The 22,033-nt window shown below is 38.9% G+C and overlaps 1 protein-coding gene across 2 annotated transcripts in view; it reads left to right on the forward strand.

The window, feature by feature from the left end:
* Nucleotides 1-22,033, forward strand: part of PLPP1 (phospholipid phosphatase 1) — a 69,370-nt gene that overhangs the window by 23,730 nt on the left and 23,607 nt on the right. The window contains exons 2-3 of one of the 2 annotated variants that reach the window (XM_030003421.2): nt 7,260-7,411; nt 11,366-11,646. In XM_030003421.2, the coding sequence (XP_029859281.1) occupies nt 7,260-7,411; nt 11,366-11,646 (433 nt within the window). The remainder of the gene's footprint in view (nt 1-7,259; nt 7,412-11,365; nt 11,647-22,033) is intronic. The other variant, XM_030003420.2, reaches the window with a different exon arrangement.

Here is a 22,033-nt window from a genome sequence, read left to right on the forward strand (position 1 = left end):
AAGTCTCATACCTAGTTACCAATAACTTGATGTTGACATCCAGGACTTAGAGACCAGAGACTCAAGGGGGTGGTGAAAAAGGGAAGGGACTACACCAGAAACCAGAGATGAGCACCAGGGAAAGTTAGTGAAAGAGGGGGAAAGTTCCTTTTTGCGCTGCCTCTTCTGATTCCCTTCCTCTGGCTCACCCCATTGTACCTCTTTCTGTTCTGCCTTGAGCAGTAAATTCCCATGCAGAGAGATGGTTTTTACCCATCTCTTCTGGAGAAAGCTGAATGACAAAATGCAGCAGTTGATCTTGGTGAACCGTGGAGTGATGGTATAAGCATATTCTTACTAGGTGTCCTCCTGAACTCTACAGCTTCTTTTAAGAAATGGGAAGTAGCATTGTTCTGGTACTGAGGAGAAGCCAGTGTCTTAACTTAATCTGCAAAGAGCTGTATGATACCATAACCAACCCCCATAGAATGTGAGCAGTTATACAGAGTAACACTCAACTCAAAAGTTTTAACCAACCTTTCACAAAATGCATGTTTTTCCAGGCAGAATTTCTAGTGTTGTACAAATGAATACTATGGGTTGTTTTTGCTGATGCAGTTAGTAATGAAATCTCTACAGCGTATTCGGGGGAAATGTTAGCTTGTGCTTTCTGTCTTAATTTCTGGTATAAGGAGACTTAAACCTCAAAATACTACTTATGCTTTTTTTTTGTTTTTGTTTAATTAAGAAGTCTAGGTGTCCGTTCTGGTTTAAAGCTACACTAATGAAGTTGGCATTAGATAATACCAGGAAAGTGGTGGTGGCTTTTCTTGAAGTGCTAGGAGAAAAGACAGCAAAATCTTTTAAATTTGTTTTGTTTCTAAACTCTGGAGAAAGACTATTGCTACCCAGTGCTTAAGCACAGATGATTAAAGCTGTTTTGTCTGAAACATATCCACTCTTTACTGGTGTCAATCACATCTATTCTCTTCCTAATCCCTTTAATATACCAGGAGGATTGTGTACTCAGGCTAAAGGCAGCATTTAAAAAGAAATGTCATTATTTAGACCTGTACATTCGAATGATTACTTCACCAAAATCTTGAGAAACTAAATAGTCATGGGATTAGATGAAAAATCCTTAAATGTATAAATAATTTATTCAAATGTGAGAAGTGGATGGTAGAAGTAAGTGCTCCCTGGCTTTCACAAGGAAGGAAGGTACCAAGTAGAGCTCTCCAGGAGTCTGCCCTGTTCAGTATAGTCATAAATGCCCTGGAGGTGGGTGTATGCAGTGAGGCAGCAAAGTTGGGTACTTGGAGCAGTAAATACAAAAGATGGCAATGACATGGCTGGTGAAATACAGTGTGGATAAATGTCAAGTGATGTCCTTCCTGAGGACAGTGGAAAGGACAACTCGAGGGCAGCATATAGTGTGAAGTTCTCTGTCTTCACCGGAGTGGTAATGATCAGCTTTTAGTTCTGTGGAGAGATCATCTTCATGCCCAGTAACAGTGAAGAAATCTAATCAAGATTAGAAACTTGGAAAGAAGTAGACCTGTGTTATACAGGATATTTATGGGAAAAAACCCAACATAATCAGTCACAAATTACTTCAGCTTGTGAGGAAATCTAATCCATTATGCTTTGTGAGTCAGACTATTGGACAGATGTACTGTAATTGTTTAAAATATTTAGACTTACCAGTCGAGCTACTTGTTTCTACCTCTTGTATTCTGACTGAAAGGCTGTTTCAGAGGCGTATATATCTCCCTCACTATGAATGTCTTTATTGCCAGCTGTATTTGTAGCTCCTTAATTCTTGGTGGTTGTTGGATCAGTATTGCTTTTTTTTCTGATCTCTGCTGCCTATGTAATTAGCTGATTTACAGGCCTTAAGTTCTGCTGAACTGTGCAAACCCCTACTATCGGTTTTGAGGTAATGAGGAATGTACTTTAGCAGTCCTTCTCTGTCTGCATTTAAGAGACATGAATTAAAACCAAACATGTTTGCAAGTTCTGACTGATTGCTGTTTAAGAAGAAATTATTGTCAGGTGGCTAAAAGTATTAAGGCCTTTAGAAAGGCTTGTCTAATGGTCACACTGTTATATTGATGTACAACAGCCATAGGAAGCAGACATTATTTTCCCCTCATATTTTGAATGGACATGCTCCCAGCTCATCAGAGTTGTTTAGCCTCCAAGTGCATGACTCTGAACTCACTACTGCACAAATCTCCATCTATTCTCTTGCTTCAGTCTTTAAGAGTTGTTTTGCAGGCAGAACTGGCTGACCTTGATCTTTCACTGTATCAGAGAATTGCCAGCTCTGTCAGCAGTACATCTACTAGTTACTCATTGATGATGCTGGCATATGCACTGCATAAGCTTGTTGGCTTGTTGGCTTTATCCTTGAGGTTACCCTACTGGTAACCTCTTCCCAACCTTATAATTCCTCTTAACATACCTGTTGTCATCAGCCTTTAGGCAATTTCTTCACTGTTTTACAATTGACTTGGAAAATGAAGTATACATCAGGGTTGCTTTTTGGTATTGTCATACAGGAAGTATTCAGTAGAGAGCCTTTAATGACCCTCTGCCATCTCTACTCCTTACTTAAAAGGAGTACTTAAACTCCCCAATTTCTTCTATTTTCATGTCAAACTGAGCCCAACTAATTTTTACTAATTATCCTTTCTAATGTGCCAAACTTTGCCCTTAGAAATTGTAGGTTGTTTAGGGGAAAAATGGGTATTTGTAGAAAAAGCAGGGCATTTCTTTTAACTTACTGTGGCAACATGTGACTATGGCAGATGAGCAGCATTTCTTTTCCCAGTGATCTGCTGTTGAATCTTTGCTACTTTTCCTTGAGAAACTATTTTAGACTTTAATTTGGCTAAATCTTCAGGCAAGGAAGCACACCATCTTACTATACTACTATTAAAATCTGTTCCTCAGTTGTATCTGGGAAGTTAAAGACCTTGACACTAATGATAGTTGTACCATTATGAAGACAAGTATCATTTGGTATCTCCAGTCATGTTCAGTCCTCCTGTGCTACAAGGTTTCATATGTAGGAAATTGCTACTGTGATACAAGAACTTATTTCCTGTCTTCTGAAATTATGCTATCTCTTCAGGGTGACAAACTAACATGTCTATCACAGCTATAGGGAAACCTTACTGCTGTACTTGCTATAGTAAGGGACTTTGCCTCTTCCATCACTTATGCCAGTTCTGCTTGTTTCTCCTGCTTGTACTAATGAAAAAGCCAAACTGTATTTTTTCTCTGTCTGCATTGTCTTTGAGGGAGAGAGACTTGCACTGCAGAAACTACTTAAGTTATATATTTGAAATAACTTTTGATTTGATTTTAGAAGTAAGTGTGGGTTTGGTTTTTTTTTTTTTTAATTTAAAATCTGCCAAAACCAGACTTTGCAGATTCATTTAAAACAGAACAAAACCCTAAGTATTGTGAGAAGTTTTTCTTAATGGCTTCACTTGCCAGAAAACATAGGAGTTGCCGCCCCTCTGGTTTGACTTCTACTTTTCTCCCAGCTCCCACCAGCTAATAGTGAAGCCAATCCATGTGTGCTTAAAAGAAGTAAATTAAAACTGCTGTATGGAACATGTTCTGAGGGAGTAGGTATTGACATTGGAGAGTACTTTAACCAAAAAGGCACCAAAAGTCAGTACTGGCATGGTTTTTCAAGCTAATAACTGCTTTGGATTGAGCAAAAGGTAAATCACAAATGTTGTAGTGCTGTGATTTTAGTTTTCAGTTTAACAGTGTTAAGTCAATCTGATCAATTTTACTGTAATCTGTTTTTTAGAAGTTAAAACCTTTATCTGAAGCTTTCATAGAATCGTAGTATCGTTTAGGTTGGAAAAGACATTTAAGATCATTGAGTCCAACTGTCAACTCAACACTACCATGCCCACTAAACCATGTCCTGAAGTCCCACATGGAGCATGTCTCCTTTCAGCACTGGAATGTGCTGAGAAGAGCAATAAGACAAATGACTAGTGGAATTACTTTTTAAATCTGACACAGTTGGGGGAACTGAAGAAACACTTCATGAATTTTACTATATAAGCTTTTTCAGCAGTATTGTATTTCAATGCATAGCTCTTCCAATTGATTGTTACTTCAAACCAGGTAGATACCTAGAACTTTAAGACTTACACTATCTTACCTAAATTTCACTGGTTGTGACTTCAGGAAACTGTTTATAAAGTTTTCTTTCTTAATTAGCAAAGTGGGATTGGTTTCAGATAGAGTAAAAGAGGTGGAAAGAAATTATGAAAAAGGCAGCATTTTAATAACTTATTTTAGCTGGTTGTTACTTGCTTAAAAAGCAAAACAAAACCAAACTTTGAGTTATTGGTATTTTGTTTACATGATCTTGATTTAGGAAGGTGCTGCAAGCAATTACAGACTAATTACATCATAATCTCCACATTGCTGAAAAGTGAGCACACATTTCAAGCAGCTTCTGTTTGCATCGAAAAGCATGCGTCGTCACTGCATGAGGGACTTCATTCCCATGATCCACATACCATTTCCACTTTCCATTTCTGATTTAGCAGCAGGTAATTACCTTAAAAAAAAAAAAAAAAAAAAAGCCACCCAAAACCACCTGAATAACCCCAGCACTCTGAAAATTTTATGTTCCAGCTTGAGAAGCTGAAACATTCAGGTGGGGGTAGGAGGAAATGAGGAGTAAGCCACCGTGACACCATTATTCATAGAGCAGGTATCTCTGGTCAGAAGTATTTGTGGTGGTGTGCTGAAGCTGTGATAAGGTTTTTCTAGGCTGAACTTAATTTTTGTGAGCAACTGCTTTACCATGATTAAAACTACCTACTTTAAACAAGTAAACCTGTAAACAAGACACTCTTATTTGTGTATGCCTCATTCTCCAATTCTGGAGATCTAAAAAAATACACTTTTCTCAAATATACAGTCTTGAATCTTGGTGTTAGTATGTGTGCTGGGCAAAGGATGAAGTTTTCATTCCATATGTATTTTATTGAATAAATGATGTTGGAAACACACCACAGCATTGTGTTCACAAGTCACAGTCCCCTCACCGTGACTGCATGCTCCTTTTGCCTCCTGCCTTGCACAAGTTAGCTAAATACTAAGTAACTGATGATATGTTGTGACATGCTGTCACAATACCAACACAAGGGGAGGGCAGAAATGAGGTCTGGGCTGCAATGTTTTCTAAAACCCTGCTATTCTTACTGTTAGGAGAAAGGGAGAGGGATTTTTTTCCCTGGTAGGAAAGGCTGTGTTTTTGCACTGTACTGCAGAGTCCAGCTCCAGGGTTCTGTGCTGGCTGGTGTCTGAATAGTTCAGTGTTTTGGCGAGGCTCTGGCTTGGCTCTTAGCCTCTCCTTCTGTCCTGCTTTGTTGGTGTGCTTGGACAGCTTCCAGATCTATGTCAGTTGTGGTCCTGCTGGTGTGGAACTGGAAACAACCCCTCTTCACAATGACAGTGTGTTTTTCTGCCACTTTCAGAGGGAAGGTTTTGCATGGTATTGATTTTAGGACTATAACAGTACACAAGATACTTGATTCTTTGCAACGGGCTTAGCTGGAATACATGGGCACTATGATAAGCCCATAACTACTTGGTCATGGAAAAAAGCTGTGTCTCATTCATCAGAGGTCACCTCAAGGAAATTTTCACCTTATGAGCCATTAGTTTGTTATTTGTTCTTCTGTGTCTGTTTTCAAACTGAAGCATTCTTTTAAGCAGTCGCTTCATGGTGTGAAGAACAAAATCGACAGCACATCATTGGTGAAATCACAGTATGTCTCATTTGTGATGGGCCCAGGAGTCAGGCTGAGTTTGGAGGACTTCATGGGTAGAGGCTAAAGGGGAAAGAGGGTTGAAAAGGGTCCTAGGTATTTTTCTTTCTTTTTTCTTGTAAATCCTGACTGTGTAACAGTGTTTCTCTTCTCTTCCCTAACAGTTATCTTACTGCGTGGTTGGTTATCTTTTTTCCTCCTTTTTCTCCTGTTCTTTCTGTGTTTACTTTTGTTTGTACACACTTAATTGGGGGCAGCTGTCTATATGGAAAGGAAGAGGTGGGCTATGCCTTGGGACAGGGGTCCTGAGGAGAGAACTGAGACTACAGCAACATCTTTCTCTGACAGGAAGGAAGGAAGGAGGCTGGTTTTCCTCTTTCTAATCCCTTACCGGTAGATTAGGAGTGTCTCCCTGCTGATGATTTTTCTTGTCTAACTCTAAATTGGTGTGCATTTTATGTGCAATACTGCTGAATTTTGAGCACAAAATCAAGGGCTTTTAAGCACTTTAATGCCACTGGGCTGTACATCCTTAAATTAAAGAAAATTTATTGTTTTGTTGAACTTTCTTGGTAGTCCTCCACTTTTTTTTTCCATACAGCCATTTCTTTCTGAGGGTATTCATCCCTGTGCACAAAAAGATTATGCAGATGGTGTATATGTGTCAAGGATGGAGGATTGGGGTTTAAAAATGTGATTCTCTTAGTTTGTAGTAATTTGTATCTTATTTTGGGCTTCTTTTAAACTTTGCTGTTCAAATGGCTAGTTTCGGTTAGTGCTGCAGGTCTCTTGAGGTGCAGTAGCACAAAGCATTGTGTTCTGTTGAGTTTAGGATGAGCCAAGGGGTCTTTTGTTGAAGAGAGGGGAATAAAATCTCCATGCCCTGAGGCTGTAGGGCTTGTGCAGTGACCACATTTTTCCGGGGAACTATCCAGTGTGTGTGTGGAAGTGAGGAGATTGCATGCATGTGTATTTTTTCCTTTTTTTCATATCTTCCTGAAAACTCCCTCTGCACTTGCACTCCCTGAGAAGCACCCCTTTTCTGCTTTCACAAAATGCAGTTTATGCTCTTCTGACTTGTAAAGCTGTCCAGAGAAAGTATAAAGGGGCAACCGTTGCTCACTGGAATATAAAGGAATAGCTGGTAATTGTGGCAGTAGAGTGAGCAACTCAGTAGTTATCACTGACCTGTTTCCTCCATGATGGTTTCAGCATGCTTCCATACTTGATATGCCACAAATATGAAGGTGAGAGGAATCCTGTCCTGCTCTCCTTCATTCAGCAGTCCTTCCTGGGACCTGCAAAGACAAGGCAGTAGTCATTGGCCGAAGGAAGTGCATAACCTTCTAACTTGCTGCATGTCCGTTCCTCTTTATGCACTTCTCTTTGGAAATGCGGGGGTATAATCATCGCTAGAGTTTGTGTTGCTTTTGTAATGTATTTTTTATTCCTTTTTGCTAGCTGGCTTGCCTTTTGCAATTCTCAATTCAAGACGTATCCCCTTCCAGAGAGGAGTTTTCTGTAGTGATGAATCCATCCAGTATCCATACAAAGAGGACACCATTTCTTATAAGTTGTTAGCAGGAATAATTATTCCTTTCAGTGTAATTGTTGTAAGTTAAACTTTTCTTCATTCCATTTGATTTCAATGGGGGTGGGGGAGTGGGAGGAGGGGCAATCTGTTAATGCAGACTTCTAAAACTGTATTCTACAAGATTTCTCGACTTTAAAATACTTTAGACCAGGCATTAAAGCAGTAGAAATGGTGTTCTGGCAAGAATAAGTAAAAGGTTTTCTTTAATTGAAGTCAAACAACTAGAATTGTAGAACAGAAAAAGAATACCTTAGAACCATGGTGGCTAATTCTATAGTCTGAGAGAGAAAAACTTCCTCCCATACCATGTCAGTTAAGAATAACACTAATGTATTTTAAATGACTGTCTCAAGCTTTTCTGTTTTAGGAGCTACTACTTTCAGAATAGGAGTTTGCATGACCTGTTAAGGCAGCAGTTTTATCTGCCACAGAGTCATCGGAAATAGTTCTGTGTGTGGAAGCGTAGCAACAAATCCTGAGTTCTTTAATAGAAAGATACTATTGCTTCTAATCCGAACTTATCAAAAGCATAACTAGAATAAAAAGAATAAGTAGCCAGGGAGTTTTCCCCTGCATATTTCCCCAAAGGTCAGGATAAAACACTAGGCCCATTTCTGTTTGAGTTAATGGTAGGGCCCACTTTCATGCTGCACCTAACCTGGTTGAAAATGGGGTACCGTTCTCTTTCCTTCCTCTTCACACCAGATCAGTGAGCTGGAGACATTGCCTCTGCAATTGCCTGTTTGGAATCTCTCTCTTTGACCACAGCTTCTAGCTCAATTGAACTGGCTCAAGCATATAGTGATTCTGTATCCTTAAGATTTAATTACATGCTGGCAGCTGAGCTAACCTAATAGCTTACTATGGACAAAAGGTGAGGTCCCACTATTACCCTGTCTTTTGCCACCTCTGGTGGCTTGTCTGAACCAGGATAAGCTAGTGAATTCCCTAACCTGGCAGAAAACAGCAGCTTTCTTTGAACTAGGTTGAGTGAAATGACTCCTGGAAGAATACAGTATCAGTACTGGGGCAAAAAGTGGTGGGGGCATGTCCTTGGGCATAAGGCAGAGGGAAGAGCTGGACCTCATCAGTTAACCATTTTGTGCCCTAAATTTCCTGGGACTTTAGTTCCAACAGTAGCCCTTAAACAGGGGCTTCAAGATCCCTGTCCAGATGTGCTAAAAAGCTTCAGACTCCACACATGACTCCATGTTGGGTGACATCCAAGCTCATCAGAGCTACGCTTTGAGCAGAGTTAAACACTTTTATGGCAAATAAGATTTTAAGTGTATAAATATTCAAGTGTATTTTAGGAATCAAAGCTGGAAAAGGAGCAGCTACATGTAAACCTCGGTATTGGCCAGCTGTTTCTCTGGGCTAATGGGTTAAAATCAGATAGGATATTATGGCAATCTAACTCTTTCTTGCACAAGGACTGCATGGATTTTTATCAAGGTTCCAGCATAAAGGTCAACTTGTACCTTATATTTGCTCTTGGGTGGAATTTTTTTTTTTTCCCTGACTGTAGAAATGTGGGGCTGGGAATCAAAACTGTGACTTATTGTTACGGAGGCTCACACAATCAAATCTGACAGGTGTTAAAACTCAGATTTATTCTTCAGTAAAAAGTTGGTTAGAACTCCAATAACATTAGTGAACCACAGGATCAATGATGTAAGGGGAATGAGTACTACAAAGCTCACTTAAGAATTCTTCAGATTAAAAATGATGACTCAAAATGTGCATATCACTCACCTAAGAGATGGGGGCTGCAGGAGTTACCTAGGGCCACATCCCAACCCAAGAGGGAGTCCCTGACTGCAGACCTGCTGCTCCGAGGAGGACTGAATCAAAATGTCCTGCGGCGGGGCCCTGTTTATACCCTTGTCAAATCTGATCTCTGGTCATTTTAATCCCCATTGGCCAAAAGGTCAACACTTCTGTGTACCTGGCGTGTGTCAGATTGGTCAGTTCAATTTTCAACCTGCGGTCTCTAGGGTTTGGGGTTTTCCTCTCCTTCCTTCCCGGAGAAGTTTCGTTTCCTGTCGGGGTGGGTGTACCTGCCACACTTACCTAGCTTTCCTTTTCTTGGAAAAACTGCTTCAAAAACTTACTGAAATACCTCTGGAACAGATGAAAGTTTTTTTTGTTTTCGTCCGTTCTATTAACTACCAAGTGGTTTATGCTAAAAGATCCTGCCTTTTAAGATAGGACTATTGTTTTCACCCTGTTACTACCATTGGTAGTGAGTATTACCTAAGAGCAGCAGTACTTGGTCAAACTTAAGTCCATCTAGCTTGTTACCTCATTTCTAGCAGCAGTTAAAACAGGTGGGGGAGGAAGAATAGAGTGAGCAAAGATTGATGTTCTGCCCTCAGTACTTTGCTACCAGCCATTTGCAGCTCAGGGACTTCCTGAGTCAGAAAAGGCTTCAGTGAATATAGTAATTTTTAACGGTTGTATTTCTTTTGAGTTTATCAAATCTCCGTATGAGCCTGTATGAACATTTAGCTAACAAAGTTACCTTTGTAACATCAGGGACCATCTTTTAGTTGTGAAATCAGGCTTTTCTGTCAAGATGACTTTAAAGTCAGATGGTCAAAGCAAATGTTGGTGTCCTTTATTCAATACTCAGTCAGATTATTGAAGATGAATAATACTCTTTGATGTCTGTGTCCTGTGAAGTAGCTGCATTGACATCACCTAATTTTTTGTCACCTCAGTTTTGATAAGTGACGTTCTTGCAGGTTTTGCGGCCGGGTTCTTTAAAAGGGATTAATTGTGTACCTACCATTCAAGGCTCTGATATTTCTGCTCAACTATCCTCCATTAAAAGGTTACTCTCTGGGATAGGTAGATTCTGTATAAGAGCTTACCAACATCTACTTTACTGAAAACTTTCTCAGCTTTAGTCCATATTCTGGTGTTTCTCTGCTTCAGTCCATGTTTCAGTATTGTGCAGGGTGTAAAACTTCAGTGTCACACATCTGATGGGTTTTTCTGTTTGCCTTAATGTACAAAGCTGCTGACAGCTACTTTGTCTGCCCAGGTGTTAGAATGTCTAATAACAGCTTCATTCACCAAAGCTCTGCTTTGCTGTGATCCTGGACTTGTCACTCACAAGCGACAGGTGGAGCCATCTTTTAATCTTTATAGGATTTTTAAAGCTCCCTTTACGTATATGCATACAGTCCCCCACCCATCTGATCATCTGTATGAGTCAAACCTTTCTGTACAAAATGGGACCATCTGGTTCAATATCCAACCTACCTGGAATGAAGTTTTGTACTTTGTTTAAGGAAGAACTTACTTTCTGCAAAAGATAAAGTTGCGGGAAAACAAAATTAAATCTGCTTTCCTGCCAACACTTGATACACATGTGATGCATATACTTTAGACATGCAGGGCGAAAAATCCTTGGAAAGACTTCAGTAATGCCTGTCTTTCCCTACTCTCATTAGTTTTCTCCCCTAATGATTTAATTTTCCTGAGGAATAGGAAATTTCTTTGTTTAAATAACTGGCCTTTCACATCCGGAAAGGAAGTCTAGACCCTTCAGAATAGTCTCTAGCTTCACAAAAAAACTAACTTTATGATGAAATAGACAAGTTTTGCTCAGCAGAAGTTAGCTGAAGAAGACTCAATGTAGAATAAAATGTAATACTAGAAAAAATGTTTCTAATTAGGGCCATGCCAAGTAGTATGGATAAATGTTACTCTGAGAAGGCTTTGTTTAATCAATAATATTAAGTTCAACATGAAGCAGGGTAAGGTAAAAGTTTTTTTTCTTGTACATAAAAGTGTTTAAAGTTTGGGCATGGTTAATGCTGACTCTTGGAAAATTTAAATGTGCCGCTTAATGTTCATAAAAAATAAATATCTGAAACTACATGTCTGAGTATTAACAATAAAGTAATATCTTTCTTTGTAAGTGATTATATTTCTTTAACTGTTGTCCTTATTTCTCTTTCAGATAATCGTAGGAGAGACTCTCTCTGTCTTTTATAATCATTTGCACTCAAATTCATTTGTCAGAAATAACTACATAGCCACTATTTACAAAGCCATTGGGACCTTCATTTTTGGAGCAGCTGCTAGCCAGTCGTTGACAGACATTGCGAAGTACTCCATAGGTAGACTGCGTCCTCACTTCCTTGCTGTGTGCCAGCCCGACTGGGCACGGATCAACTGCAGTCTAGGTTACATTGAGAACTTCTCTTGTCAAGGAGACAAAGCAAAAATCAATGAGGGAAGGTGAGTCTGACTAACCTCATGTACTTGGTTGTGAGACCTGTTTCTTAACTTGGGATGATGAGTTTGGTATCGCTACTGGATTTTTTGAGCTTCTCCTAGAATAAATTTCTTGTAATGAATTTTAAACTTTGAGCCCTGTCTAGACACTGGGATTTTTTCTAATTTGTGGAAACTCATTTTATTAGTGTACAGAAGAATGCATAAATTATTGTGTATTCATTTCTGCTTTTTTGCAAAATGTGGGTGATGTTCAGTTTTGATTGGCTTCTATTTATGTTTCTAAAATGTCTGCACATCCTAATTGAGAGAAGAATTTAAAATCTGCCTTTGAAATTAGGTGTGGAATAGCAAGGAGGGTAGTTCTGATTTAGAATGATAGCAAATAAAAACTGGATGCATCCATATAAAAATATGGTGGACTGTTAAGAGAATCACTCTACTCAGTTCTCTCATTATTAGGCATTTCATTACCTTACTTACGTGCCAGTTCAATTGCAGCAAGATAGCAGGGAAACAAAAATGAAGCATCTGACACATCGGAGTTTTGTCACCGTGTTATAAACAACAGTGTCTTAATGCTATTGGAAATGGTAAAGTATGTTCAGAATAATTTCTGTTATTAGAGTTGCTTGAGCTCCCTGGAAGCTTAGTTTTAGAGAATCTCCTTGCTAGTCTTTTTCCAGAAGACCTATATGCCCCCTTAGAACTTTTCTCTGTGTGTGTGGTTTTTAAATACATGTGTATAGGTTTTGCTCGCTCTCCTCTGTGCTCATTTGCTCTTCTAGCGTGTGTCCCCTATGAATCTTTCAGTAGCATGCATGGTGTCCCTCAGCAGCCACAGGAAAATGTTGCATATTGATTTGGTGGGGAACCAGGTCCAGCTCCAAGTCATGCACAGCAGCTGTTGAAAGGTGCTAGGAGCAGTTTGTATTTTGAATGGCTGATGGTAGTAGAGGAGCAAGTGCATGATGATAGATATGCAGTATAGCAGATAATCCTAAAATGAGCAGAACTTCATGCAGGTAGTAGATAGACAAATTGGAGTTTGGTCTTTGAGAGATTAGAGTGTGTTTCATGTACAGCTTTTTTTTTTATTACTAATGCCCATAATTATGCTTACAAGACTTTTATTTACTTATTCTAAGCTATTCTAGACGCTGATTATTGGATGGACTTTCCTTGCCTGTGAGTAGCTCTGTAGAGTCAGAATATCCACTAGTAAGGTGTAACTTATCTCTGTTCCAGGAAACATGCGATGTACTTCTGAAGACTTGTAATTGTCACTTTCTCTGTGACTGTCAACTTCAGTTTGGAAAAAGGCAGAGTAAGCAAAGGAGGATTTTCATGAAACACAGAAAACAAAGAATTCCTAAACAGCATGTCTGTCAGCTTTTTCAGTATTACTGACTTTCCAAAGATCTGACTTATAGTAGAACAACCTTAATAATTGAAATAAAGGAGATGCTGCCTCCCCCAGGATAACAAATTGTCTTGGTATCTTGTCAGCTTTGCAAATTTTAGTGTGGTGAGTTAGCAGAAGTAATTGCCAGAAACTAACTCTTTAGAGTTTAAAAAAAGATAAAATGGTAACTTGTAACACAAGATGGGGGCAATACAGGGGGGTTGTTTGTTGGTTGTTTTTTTTTTTTTAATATATTTTACATTGTGGCATGTGGTAAAAAATGTTTTACTTTCTTTGCTTCAACTCACTAAAAGTGGTATTTCTTTTTATTATTCTGCTACTATGTGAACAGATACTTGTCTAAGTTTCAAATGGGATGAGTCTTTAAACAAAATTGTACATCCTCAGGTGCTTTGTGAAACAGAATTGCATGGCTTTCAGCATGAAACTGTGGGGTCAAAATTCAACTTGGGTGTAGCGTTCAGTCTTCAGTTGAACTTCTGCATGAGTCTAAAAATGCTTCTCAAATGTAAAGAGGGAAAGGGAGAAAATTGGAGTTGATTGTAATGACTAAAATGGTCCTGAAATAAAATGTTCTGGGTTTTGGGGCTGCTGAAAAACAGTTAGCTCATCCTCAAACTGGTAAACAGATTTTTGTTGTATGAGAACAACAAGGGGGAGCAATGGCATAGCGATCACTTAGTTTTTGTTCTTCCCTGTGCAACTAGTGCTTTGACATCTTGGACTTCCATATTGGAAGCAAGATTTACCTGTCATCTGTAAACTGGTGAGCTGTTAGGTTTGTATTCCTAGCTACTGTTTTGTTCCCTTTTTCTGTTGTCCTTGTTGCTCCCTAGAAAATGATGTAAGAGGGCTCTCCTTTTTGGTCAAAGCTTGCCTTGGAAGTGATGACTTCAATGGGAGCTCACTTGCAGTGTTTCCACTCTCAGCTGAGGCTTTTCCATGCGCAGGAAGCTGTAAACAAAAAATAAGTTAGTGAGTGGTCAAAGAAGGGTAGATTAAAGTGGGAAATTGTCTTGTACAGGTGGATGTCATGGATGCAGTGACCCAGTAAATCATTCTGGGTTTCTTAAGGAAATTGGGCCCTACATCTGAAAGGGTGGTCTCAGTGATCTTAAGTTATGTGCCTACATACCTTACAGTTAATAAGCCACTAAGAGCATGGAGTTTGATTGTGGTGAGTTTTACAGCAAGTTGGAGGAGGTCAGTACGCTCTCAAACTGTAACCCAGAGGTGAATTTCTGGATCAGTTGGACAAAATTATTAGTGGCAAACTTATTATCAGCTACCCTCATTTGCATAAATAAATATGTGGGTAGAAATACCAATAAAGAATGAAGACAGAACAATCATAGTGTTGAATACAAAACTATATGTTCTGAATTGAACCTATTATTCCTGTGTAGTAGTAGAACTTGAGGTTGGTTTTGAGTATTTTTAGAGATTCATGCTCAGTTATACAGTCAGAAATAGAAATATAATCTTTGTTTACTATTTCTTAATTCATAGGAGGAAAACAGTGCTTCCAGTATAAAAATCCATTGTGTGCTTCTACTATGCATATTGTACTCTTCTGTTTTGTTCTCCTACCTTCTCATCCCTTCTCATCATCCTTTCTCGTCATTTTATATTTATCAAAAGTATAAAATAGTTTTGGTATGCAGCATCCCTGAGTAGATCAGAGCTCTTGGTCTGAAGTAAAGTAACTGGGTGTGTGTTGAAGAGGTGGGTGTAAGATGGAAGTCTCTAAAGGATACGTTAGAAGTGGTACAGAAGTTAGGTAATGAACAATTGTTCCTACTTCCTCTAATAGTAAACGTGGAAGCAAAACATTTGAAGTAGTTTCTTATTTTTATTTTTTCCCACATGAAGATTAAGAAGATGAACTAAGCTGTGGAATTCTTTGCAATGCTGGGATGTGCAAGTTTATAGGTGGGTTCAAAAACCCATTTGAGCAAACTCCTAGAAGAATAAAACCAAGAAAACAACCTATGTTTCTGGAAGCCTGTAAGTTATGGTTGGAGGCTGAGAGTGTTTTCCACAAGCATCGTTGCATGTTTTGTTCCAGTACTGGTTTATGCAAGTCTGATGTTTGCAACTCTTTGCATATGTCTACTATGTTATAACATGGGGGCATGAGGGAAAGACAATTATTAGTCTTTATTGTTCATCAGTAACAGTAGTATTAAAATACATGCTAAAAGACATATATGCTTTATCATGAATGTAAACCAATGGACTTATGCTTCGTTGTCTAAATAGAGCGCCTGTGGGTTTTGGTTAGTTTCAGTAAGCTTTTACTTTCTAACGTGAGCTTGATAAGATGATTCTTACTGACTTAAGTATCTTGTTTGCTCTGTATCATGCTGAAAACAGTCCTCTTCAGTTTTAAATAGCTTAGGTTCTCCCTGACAACTTTTATGCTGTGTTTGTGCTTTCAGTACTACTGGTGGTTAAACTAAGCTGAGGATTGCAATCACAGTTGTGTGCTTAGTAAATCTCATTCATATTTGTTGAAAGATGCACGTAAGAGTTGGCATATATTACTTGAAAGCATGTAGCACTTGCAGATGTCTAAATTATGCATGGAGATCACTAGTTGTATTAAAAATTGCTGGTTAAGTATTAGCATTAGAAATTGTACTTTTCTGTGTCTGTAAGACAACCCTTTCTTCAGGCAGTCTTTGGCATTTAAGCTAGACACAGAAGCTTGGTATGAGCTACTTCACTGTCTGAGGGTGACTGTCTTAACAGAGAACTGTGTTCTCAAGCTTTTATGAAGGTGTTGCTAGGTTTGATGGCAACTAGTTGTGTGTAGAGCTTTGTAATATTCCATTTAAGTAAATATTAAGCATAGTAACTTAATAAAGGTGCTTGACCTGTGAAGATGACTTTTCTTTTGAGTATCAAAACAGCAAAGTTCTCCTTAAAGCACATAACAAAGTTTTGTAAGATGCATATTTTTAAAATGTAGTTGCACTAGGCAGAACGGTACAGAATTTCATATCATGTAGTTTCTTTGCTGGGAGACAGTGGCTTGTTTTGGTGTTTTAGAAAAGTAAGTTTGATACACAAGCACCAGTTTTAGTGTCTGTGAATGAAGAGAGATCAAAGCCAAGGGGTCCTCCTGTCACTGGTGCTTGCAATCAGCATGTGACTTCTAGTATACCAGTGTATAATGCTACTGGATTGCCTTTAAGGTACTTTCTTTAGCGCCTATAAAGATAATGACTTGCCAAATAGCTGGTTCCTTTTTCAAATCGGCAAAGTAGGGCTCAGTAAAATAGGTAGCTGTGCTAGGCTATAACCCTGATTGAGCAGGGATGTGAGTGAGCAGTCTCTATTAATCTCTGATCACTTTGGCTTTTGCAGCTCCCCATCTTGTTCAATTTTTCCTTCTCTTCTCACTTGCTACTGCTTATGGTTGCCTGGCTTTGAGTTGGTTGGCAACAGATTCCTCAGAGGAGTGGGCAGAGAGGACACTGAAAGGACAGATGATGACTTCTCCATTCCTTATTGGTAGCTAAGGCATACCTCCCAAACCTGTCTGTTCTAGCCAGTCTGTGGCAGATTGTTTGTGTATCCTGTTTGTTAGCTTTCTTGCATCTGAAAGAGTTAATAGAAACCACAGATATTGAGCAGCAGGAGCTGTGAATTAATATTTTGCTGTTCCTTGGTGAATGTACTTTGCTGTAGTTGCTGGTTGACTGTGTGAAATGAGTTTGTAAACAGTGAAGCTTGAAGCTCTAGTAGAGTAACAACGTAGAAGAACATCAAGAGCTTCTATTTTCCTCTAGTACATGAATTGTGGGATAAGTCTTCAACGCTTTCAAAAAAGCCTTTATTGTTAGTGTATCTTAATGCTTGATTGGTCTGGAAAAACTTTTTGGGGCTTCTGGTAGGGGGGAAAAAGGCAACTTTAAAAGCTTTTTGTTTAGTTATGCTTAAATGTGTTGTACTTCAGGACTTCAAGATGGTGATGGGTGTGCCTTTTAACTGTATTATTAGACTGTACTGATATATAGTATGGCGATGTTAACTGGTTGCTCCCAACTCATTTTGGCAGTCAGTAGTTACTAATTAGTTATTCTACCTTGATGACCTTTGTGCAGACAAGCATTGGTAATCCCTAGGTAGCAGGATCTGGAATCCAGGAGACGTTCTTGACCAGGCCAGCCTGAACCTGGAACAGGTCAGCCTTAACTGTGTTTATAAACTTGGAATGTCATCTTAAGCAAAGAATGGGTATTTCTTACTGCTTGTAAATCCAATCTCAAAGACAGTAAACATGGCTTAAGTAAAGGTTTTGTCAATATTTTTTTGAGGAGGATGGGAACTTAGTTATTGAAATAGGTTTTTCTCTCCAGCTTTATATAATCCTTTCTACAAGCAGGGAAAAAATAAAAAACAAACAAAACCCCAAGCCTCCCCAAAACTGAACAAAAACTCCCCAAAACAACAATAAAGATCCCACACAAACCAAGACTTCTAGTATTGAAGAGTTGTGTGTAATTGAAAGAACATTTGAATGAGAGTACTTTTTTAAATTCTTAAACAATGTAGCAGGTGCTATATATAGTTTACAGTATTTTTAGAACTTAATTTAGGATTGTGCTGTCACTTTCATTTTATATACATATATATGTGTGTATATATATAATTTTTATAAACTTGGCAGCACGAACAGCACACTAAAGTCTTGTGTGACAGTCAGGTATATTGAGTCTGATACTATTTAAACTTACATTTCATCCACAAAATATTAAGAATAAGTGTTGTAGCATGAAGTATGCAGTATTATTACTCAGTGTCTGCTGAATATTTTCACAGGGACATTCATATACTAGGGTGGAAATAAGTAAGTTCTAGTTACTGCTGGTGCAAATGATGCCTCCCTAGAACTTCAAAACCTTAAAGCATACTTCCTTAAATTTTCTGATTTTAGAATCACTTCCTGCAGTAATAATGTAGGAAAAAAAGTAGGTTTGCAATATCAGTACTCAATAAGGAATGTGAAACACAACTGTTGGTAATGCTGTGTTGGAATGTATAACCTTTGAAAGCAAAAGGCTTTTAATTAATGTGTTCTTCTTCTCACATGTTCAATGCACCTCATTTGCTTGTTGTGCCATAGTGGTCACAAAAGTCTCTGAAACAGAAACTAGTTGGGACCAATCAATTTAGTGGATAAAAGTTTAAGAATCAATTCAGATACTTGGCAATTGGGTTATGAAGTTATTCTTCATAGTTTTGGATTAACATAAGTCTGTATTTTTAACACTGTATTTCAGGATGGTTGTTACCTGCAGATGATGATGAAAACTCTTTTTAAAAAAAACTTTTTCTAAAATGTCACTAGAGAAAGTATTAAAACATTTGAGAAAATAAACATGCTGGCTTCTGTTAAAAGTATTTTTTTTGACTATACCTTAGAGATATCTTCTAAATTCTGAACCGTTGTCTTCCAAAATTTTCATTGAACCTTTTCTTACTGCTGAATTGATTCCCCCTCCCTGCCCAGTATCGTTAATGCCCACATCATCCTGGTGACTGTGGAGACCTTGTTATGATGTCTAGCAAGAATGGCTTAAATACTTTGGGTATGTGGCTGGATGCTTAGGAAGCCTTTGTGTATATACTGGAGGGAACCTCTGGAGGTCATCTAGTCCAGCCTCCAGTTTACAAGCAGAGGTAACTATAGTTTTGACAAAGCCCCATGCATCCTGATTTGTTCAAGAGCTCTGGAGGTGGAGATTCCACAGCCTGTTGGGAAAATCTATTCCTTCAGTCCTTCTTGCCCTTTTTCTGACCATCAGGGGGACTGGACCGCCTGCATCCTTAGCATGGCTTCTTAGATGTCTAAACAGCCTCATCCTGGCATCATCTACCTTCTTCAGCACCACGGGATGCAAGCCATCCAGTCTCATGGACTTCCAAGTCCAGCTTTAAGTAATCATGGTTAGATCTTCCTTGACTAGATAGTACCTCTCTCCTCTGAACTTTACTACTAGGCATGAAGACCTGGGAGGCTGAAAGGATCTTGTTGGAAAAGACTTCAAAACCTGAGGCAGAGAAGGTATCGAGTACATTTAGCTTTTCTATTCCCTTTGTCACAGCATAGCTCACCCTGTTCAGTGGTGGGCCTGCGTTATCCTTGTCCTTGTTTTGCTGCTGACCTGCCAGTTGAACACATTCACATTGCCCTTTGTATTCCTCACGAGCTCCAGCCTTGGCCTTCCTAATTCCTTCTCTGTGTGCTTGGGTGATGCTTCAGTACTTGTCCCTGGTAGGCAGTCTGTTTCTACCTCTCATGATTTTGTATCTATACCCAGTCAGATGTTGCTCACTGAATCAAGATGGCCTCTTGTTATTCCTGCTTGTTTTCTTCCACAAGGGGATGGAATGTCTTTGTGCTCTAAGGATATTGTCCCTGAAATCCTGCCATCTCATGGTTACTGCAAACAAGGCTGTTGCTGACATGTCCAACTAGTTCATTTTTGCTCCTGAGTAACAGATTAGCAGAGAGCATTTTTCCTGTTAGGCCTATCCAACAGCAATGTCAGAAAAGAAAGCTGTTGAATTGCTTGCACCTTGCTGTGTTGCCCTTCCATCAGATTTTGATGCAGCTGAATTTCCCGAGGGGAAGCCTTTCTGGATATGAGATGCCCGAGTTCTATGCCTCCAGTCTCTAGAAATTTTAACCTGTACTTACTTCAGTGTTAGAGATGTCCAGTCTAACTAGTGGATTCTAACACATCTTGGGGTTGTCCTCCCCTCACTTCTGTGTACAACAATTACTTACTAAGCCTGAAAGGAAGACATAGCAATTCTTTGTATTCTTCAGCTTTGGGCAAGACTTGAACCCTGGCTTCCAACCATATAAGTGAGCTTCCTCCTTGCTGAGGAATGACTTTGCATTTCCTTCTTAGGCATCTCCAGCTGTACCTTATGGTGAGTTAAAAGGAGAAGGGTCAACATATGGCTTAATTTCATGAGTCCTTCAATTCACTTTTACTCTGGAGCTTATTTATTGAGCTCTCATTTAAAGTGCACATTTGGAGGCATTCCAGTCTTCCTGTCTCTTAAAACATTTACTGTTGAGGTACTGTTGGCCTGTTTCTGTTCTTCTATTGAGACATAGATATGAGAGCTTTTTGTCTTGTTCATATATAAGATCTGCTCCAAACTGGATTTCATAAATGCCAGATGTGTCCCTTTGTGATGGAATTTTATTGTCCTTTTGGTCTGCAACTGAAAAATCTGGATTGAATTTCAAATCTGGATAATTGCTGCATTCAGCGTTTGTTTTTTTCAAAAGAAAAAGAAGTAGAAGTCTTCATGAATGCAGTTCAAAACTTTCTTTCACATTTTTGAAGCTGAAATATTGCCACTAGTTCCATAACAAAATGGTTTCAGTGTTGTATAAGGAGACAGTTCAGATTTCTGCTCCTGAAAGTGGAGGGGGTAGTATTCATTAAAGCAAAGAAATGCATATAGCAAACATCTCACCCCCTGCTTTCTTCATGCTCTCTGAAATGGAGAAAGTAGAGGTATTACACACATGTAACAGTGTTCTATAATCTTCAGGTAAACCAAGCAGCTTTTTTCATTCCAGGGATGTAAAGTGCTTAATTATGATGCTGCTGCTATGAAATGTGGAACAGTTGGGAGATGGGAAGGCATAAGCATAACATGTTCCTCCTTGATTAACACACTACAAAGTTGGGAGTAGAAAGTAGGGGTTCAGATCTTTTCCAGAGAAGGATGTGAGAATATAAGTCTAAACAGTTTTTGACGGATTAGCCCTTTCAACCAAACAATTTTAGCTATGATAGCAGGTTTCTAACTAACCAATTAAGAGCGTGTGTGTATTATGCATGTGCATACATACCATGTCTTGCATAACCTCTGTTTCTGAGCAAATAGAAGGTGGTGCAGGTGATCTGCAAGTGAGTACTGACAGTGGATGTACTTAAAAGTGTTGCCTTAATTCTTTTCTATAGTATATGTTAAGAGGAATTTGCTGTTAACTTTTTGTCGCTGAAGCTTGAGTGATGTTGTGAATCAGTTCTGAGGACATGCTTTAATTTTTCAGAGCTTTAAAATCAAACTAGAACAAAGTAATTTTTTATTAATTGTTCCCAAAATCCATGTTCTCCCATAAGAAGACAGCTGAATATAAAGGAGGAGAAACAGTGCAGTGGTATGGGTATTCAGAAGATGAACTGGATGCCAGCATGTTCGTTTAGGCTGCTAATGCCTTCCTCTTGTAGTCATGCTAAATTTGGTTGCAGTGTGCAGTACAGTTTGCTGATTCATCCTATTGCTTTAAGACTAGTTAAACTAATTCCCACCAGCACACATTCTTGTATAGTGTAAAGTTGTTTGATTGGTTTGTTTTTTCCCACGTGTAATAGTCCTGGGCATGTGCTCTTAATCTACCTGTTCAGGCTTCCTGAGTTTACTACAAATTTTTCTTGGATGCAGTATTGATTGCATTTGAGCTGAGGAGTGCAGGTTTGTCCCAATAATGCAATCACTGACTTCTAAATACTTCTGTTAGATATCACTTTTTAGCTTTTTCACTGAGTATGGATATTGGGGTGGGACCTGAAAGTTCAGAGATCTGGGTTTGGAGGAACAAATGAAAATCTGGTGAATAGGGAGATCCAAGAAACTGTCCTTTCTGGTTTATTCATCAGCTCACTAAGCACATACACAAAAGTGAAAACTTTTATCCTGAAGTGGTAAATATTGAACCATGGTGTACAAGTCTAGCTACTTTGGAGGCACTCTGTGCGGTCTGAACTCTGTTAGACTCCAAAGCAGACTTGTGCAGCCAGCAGGGATGTGTATGCATGTGTGAACACTTTCTCTGAAGTTGAGTTTGACTTTGGATAGTTGAAGTTCTCTAATTTCAGTCTGTCACTTTGTTCTGTTTGTGGTAACAGATAACACAGCTGT

Source organism: Aquila chrysaetos, chromosome Z (genome assembly GCF_900496995.4).
Source record: "Aquila chrysaetos chrysaetos chromosome Z, bAquChr1.4, whole genome shotgun sequence".
NCBI lineage: Eukaryota > Metazoa > Chordata > Aves > Accipitriformes > Accipitridae > Aquila > Aquila chrysaetos.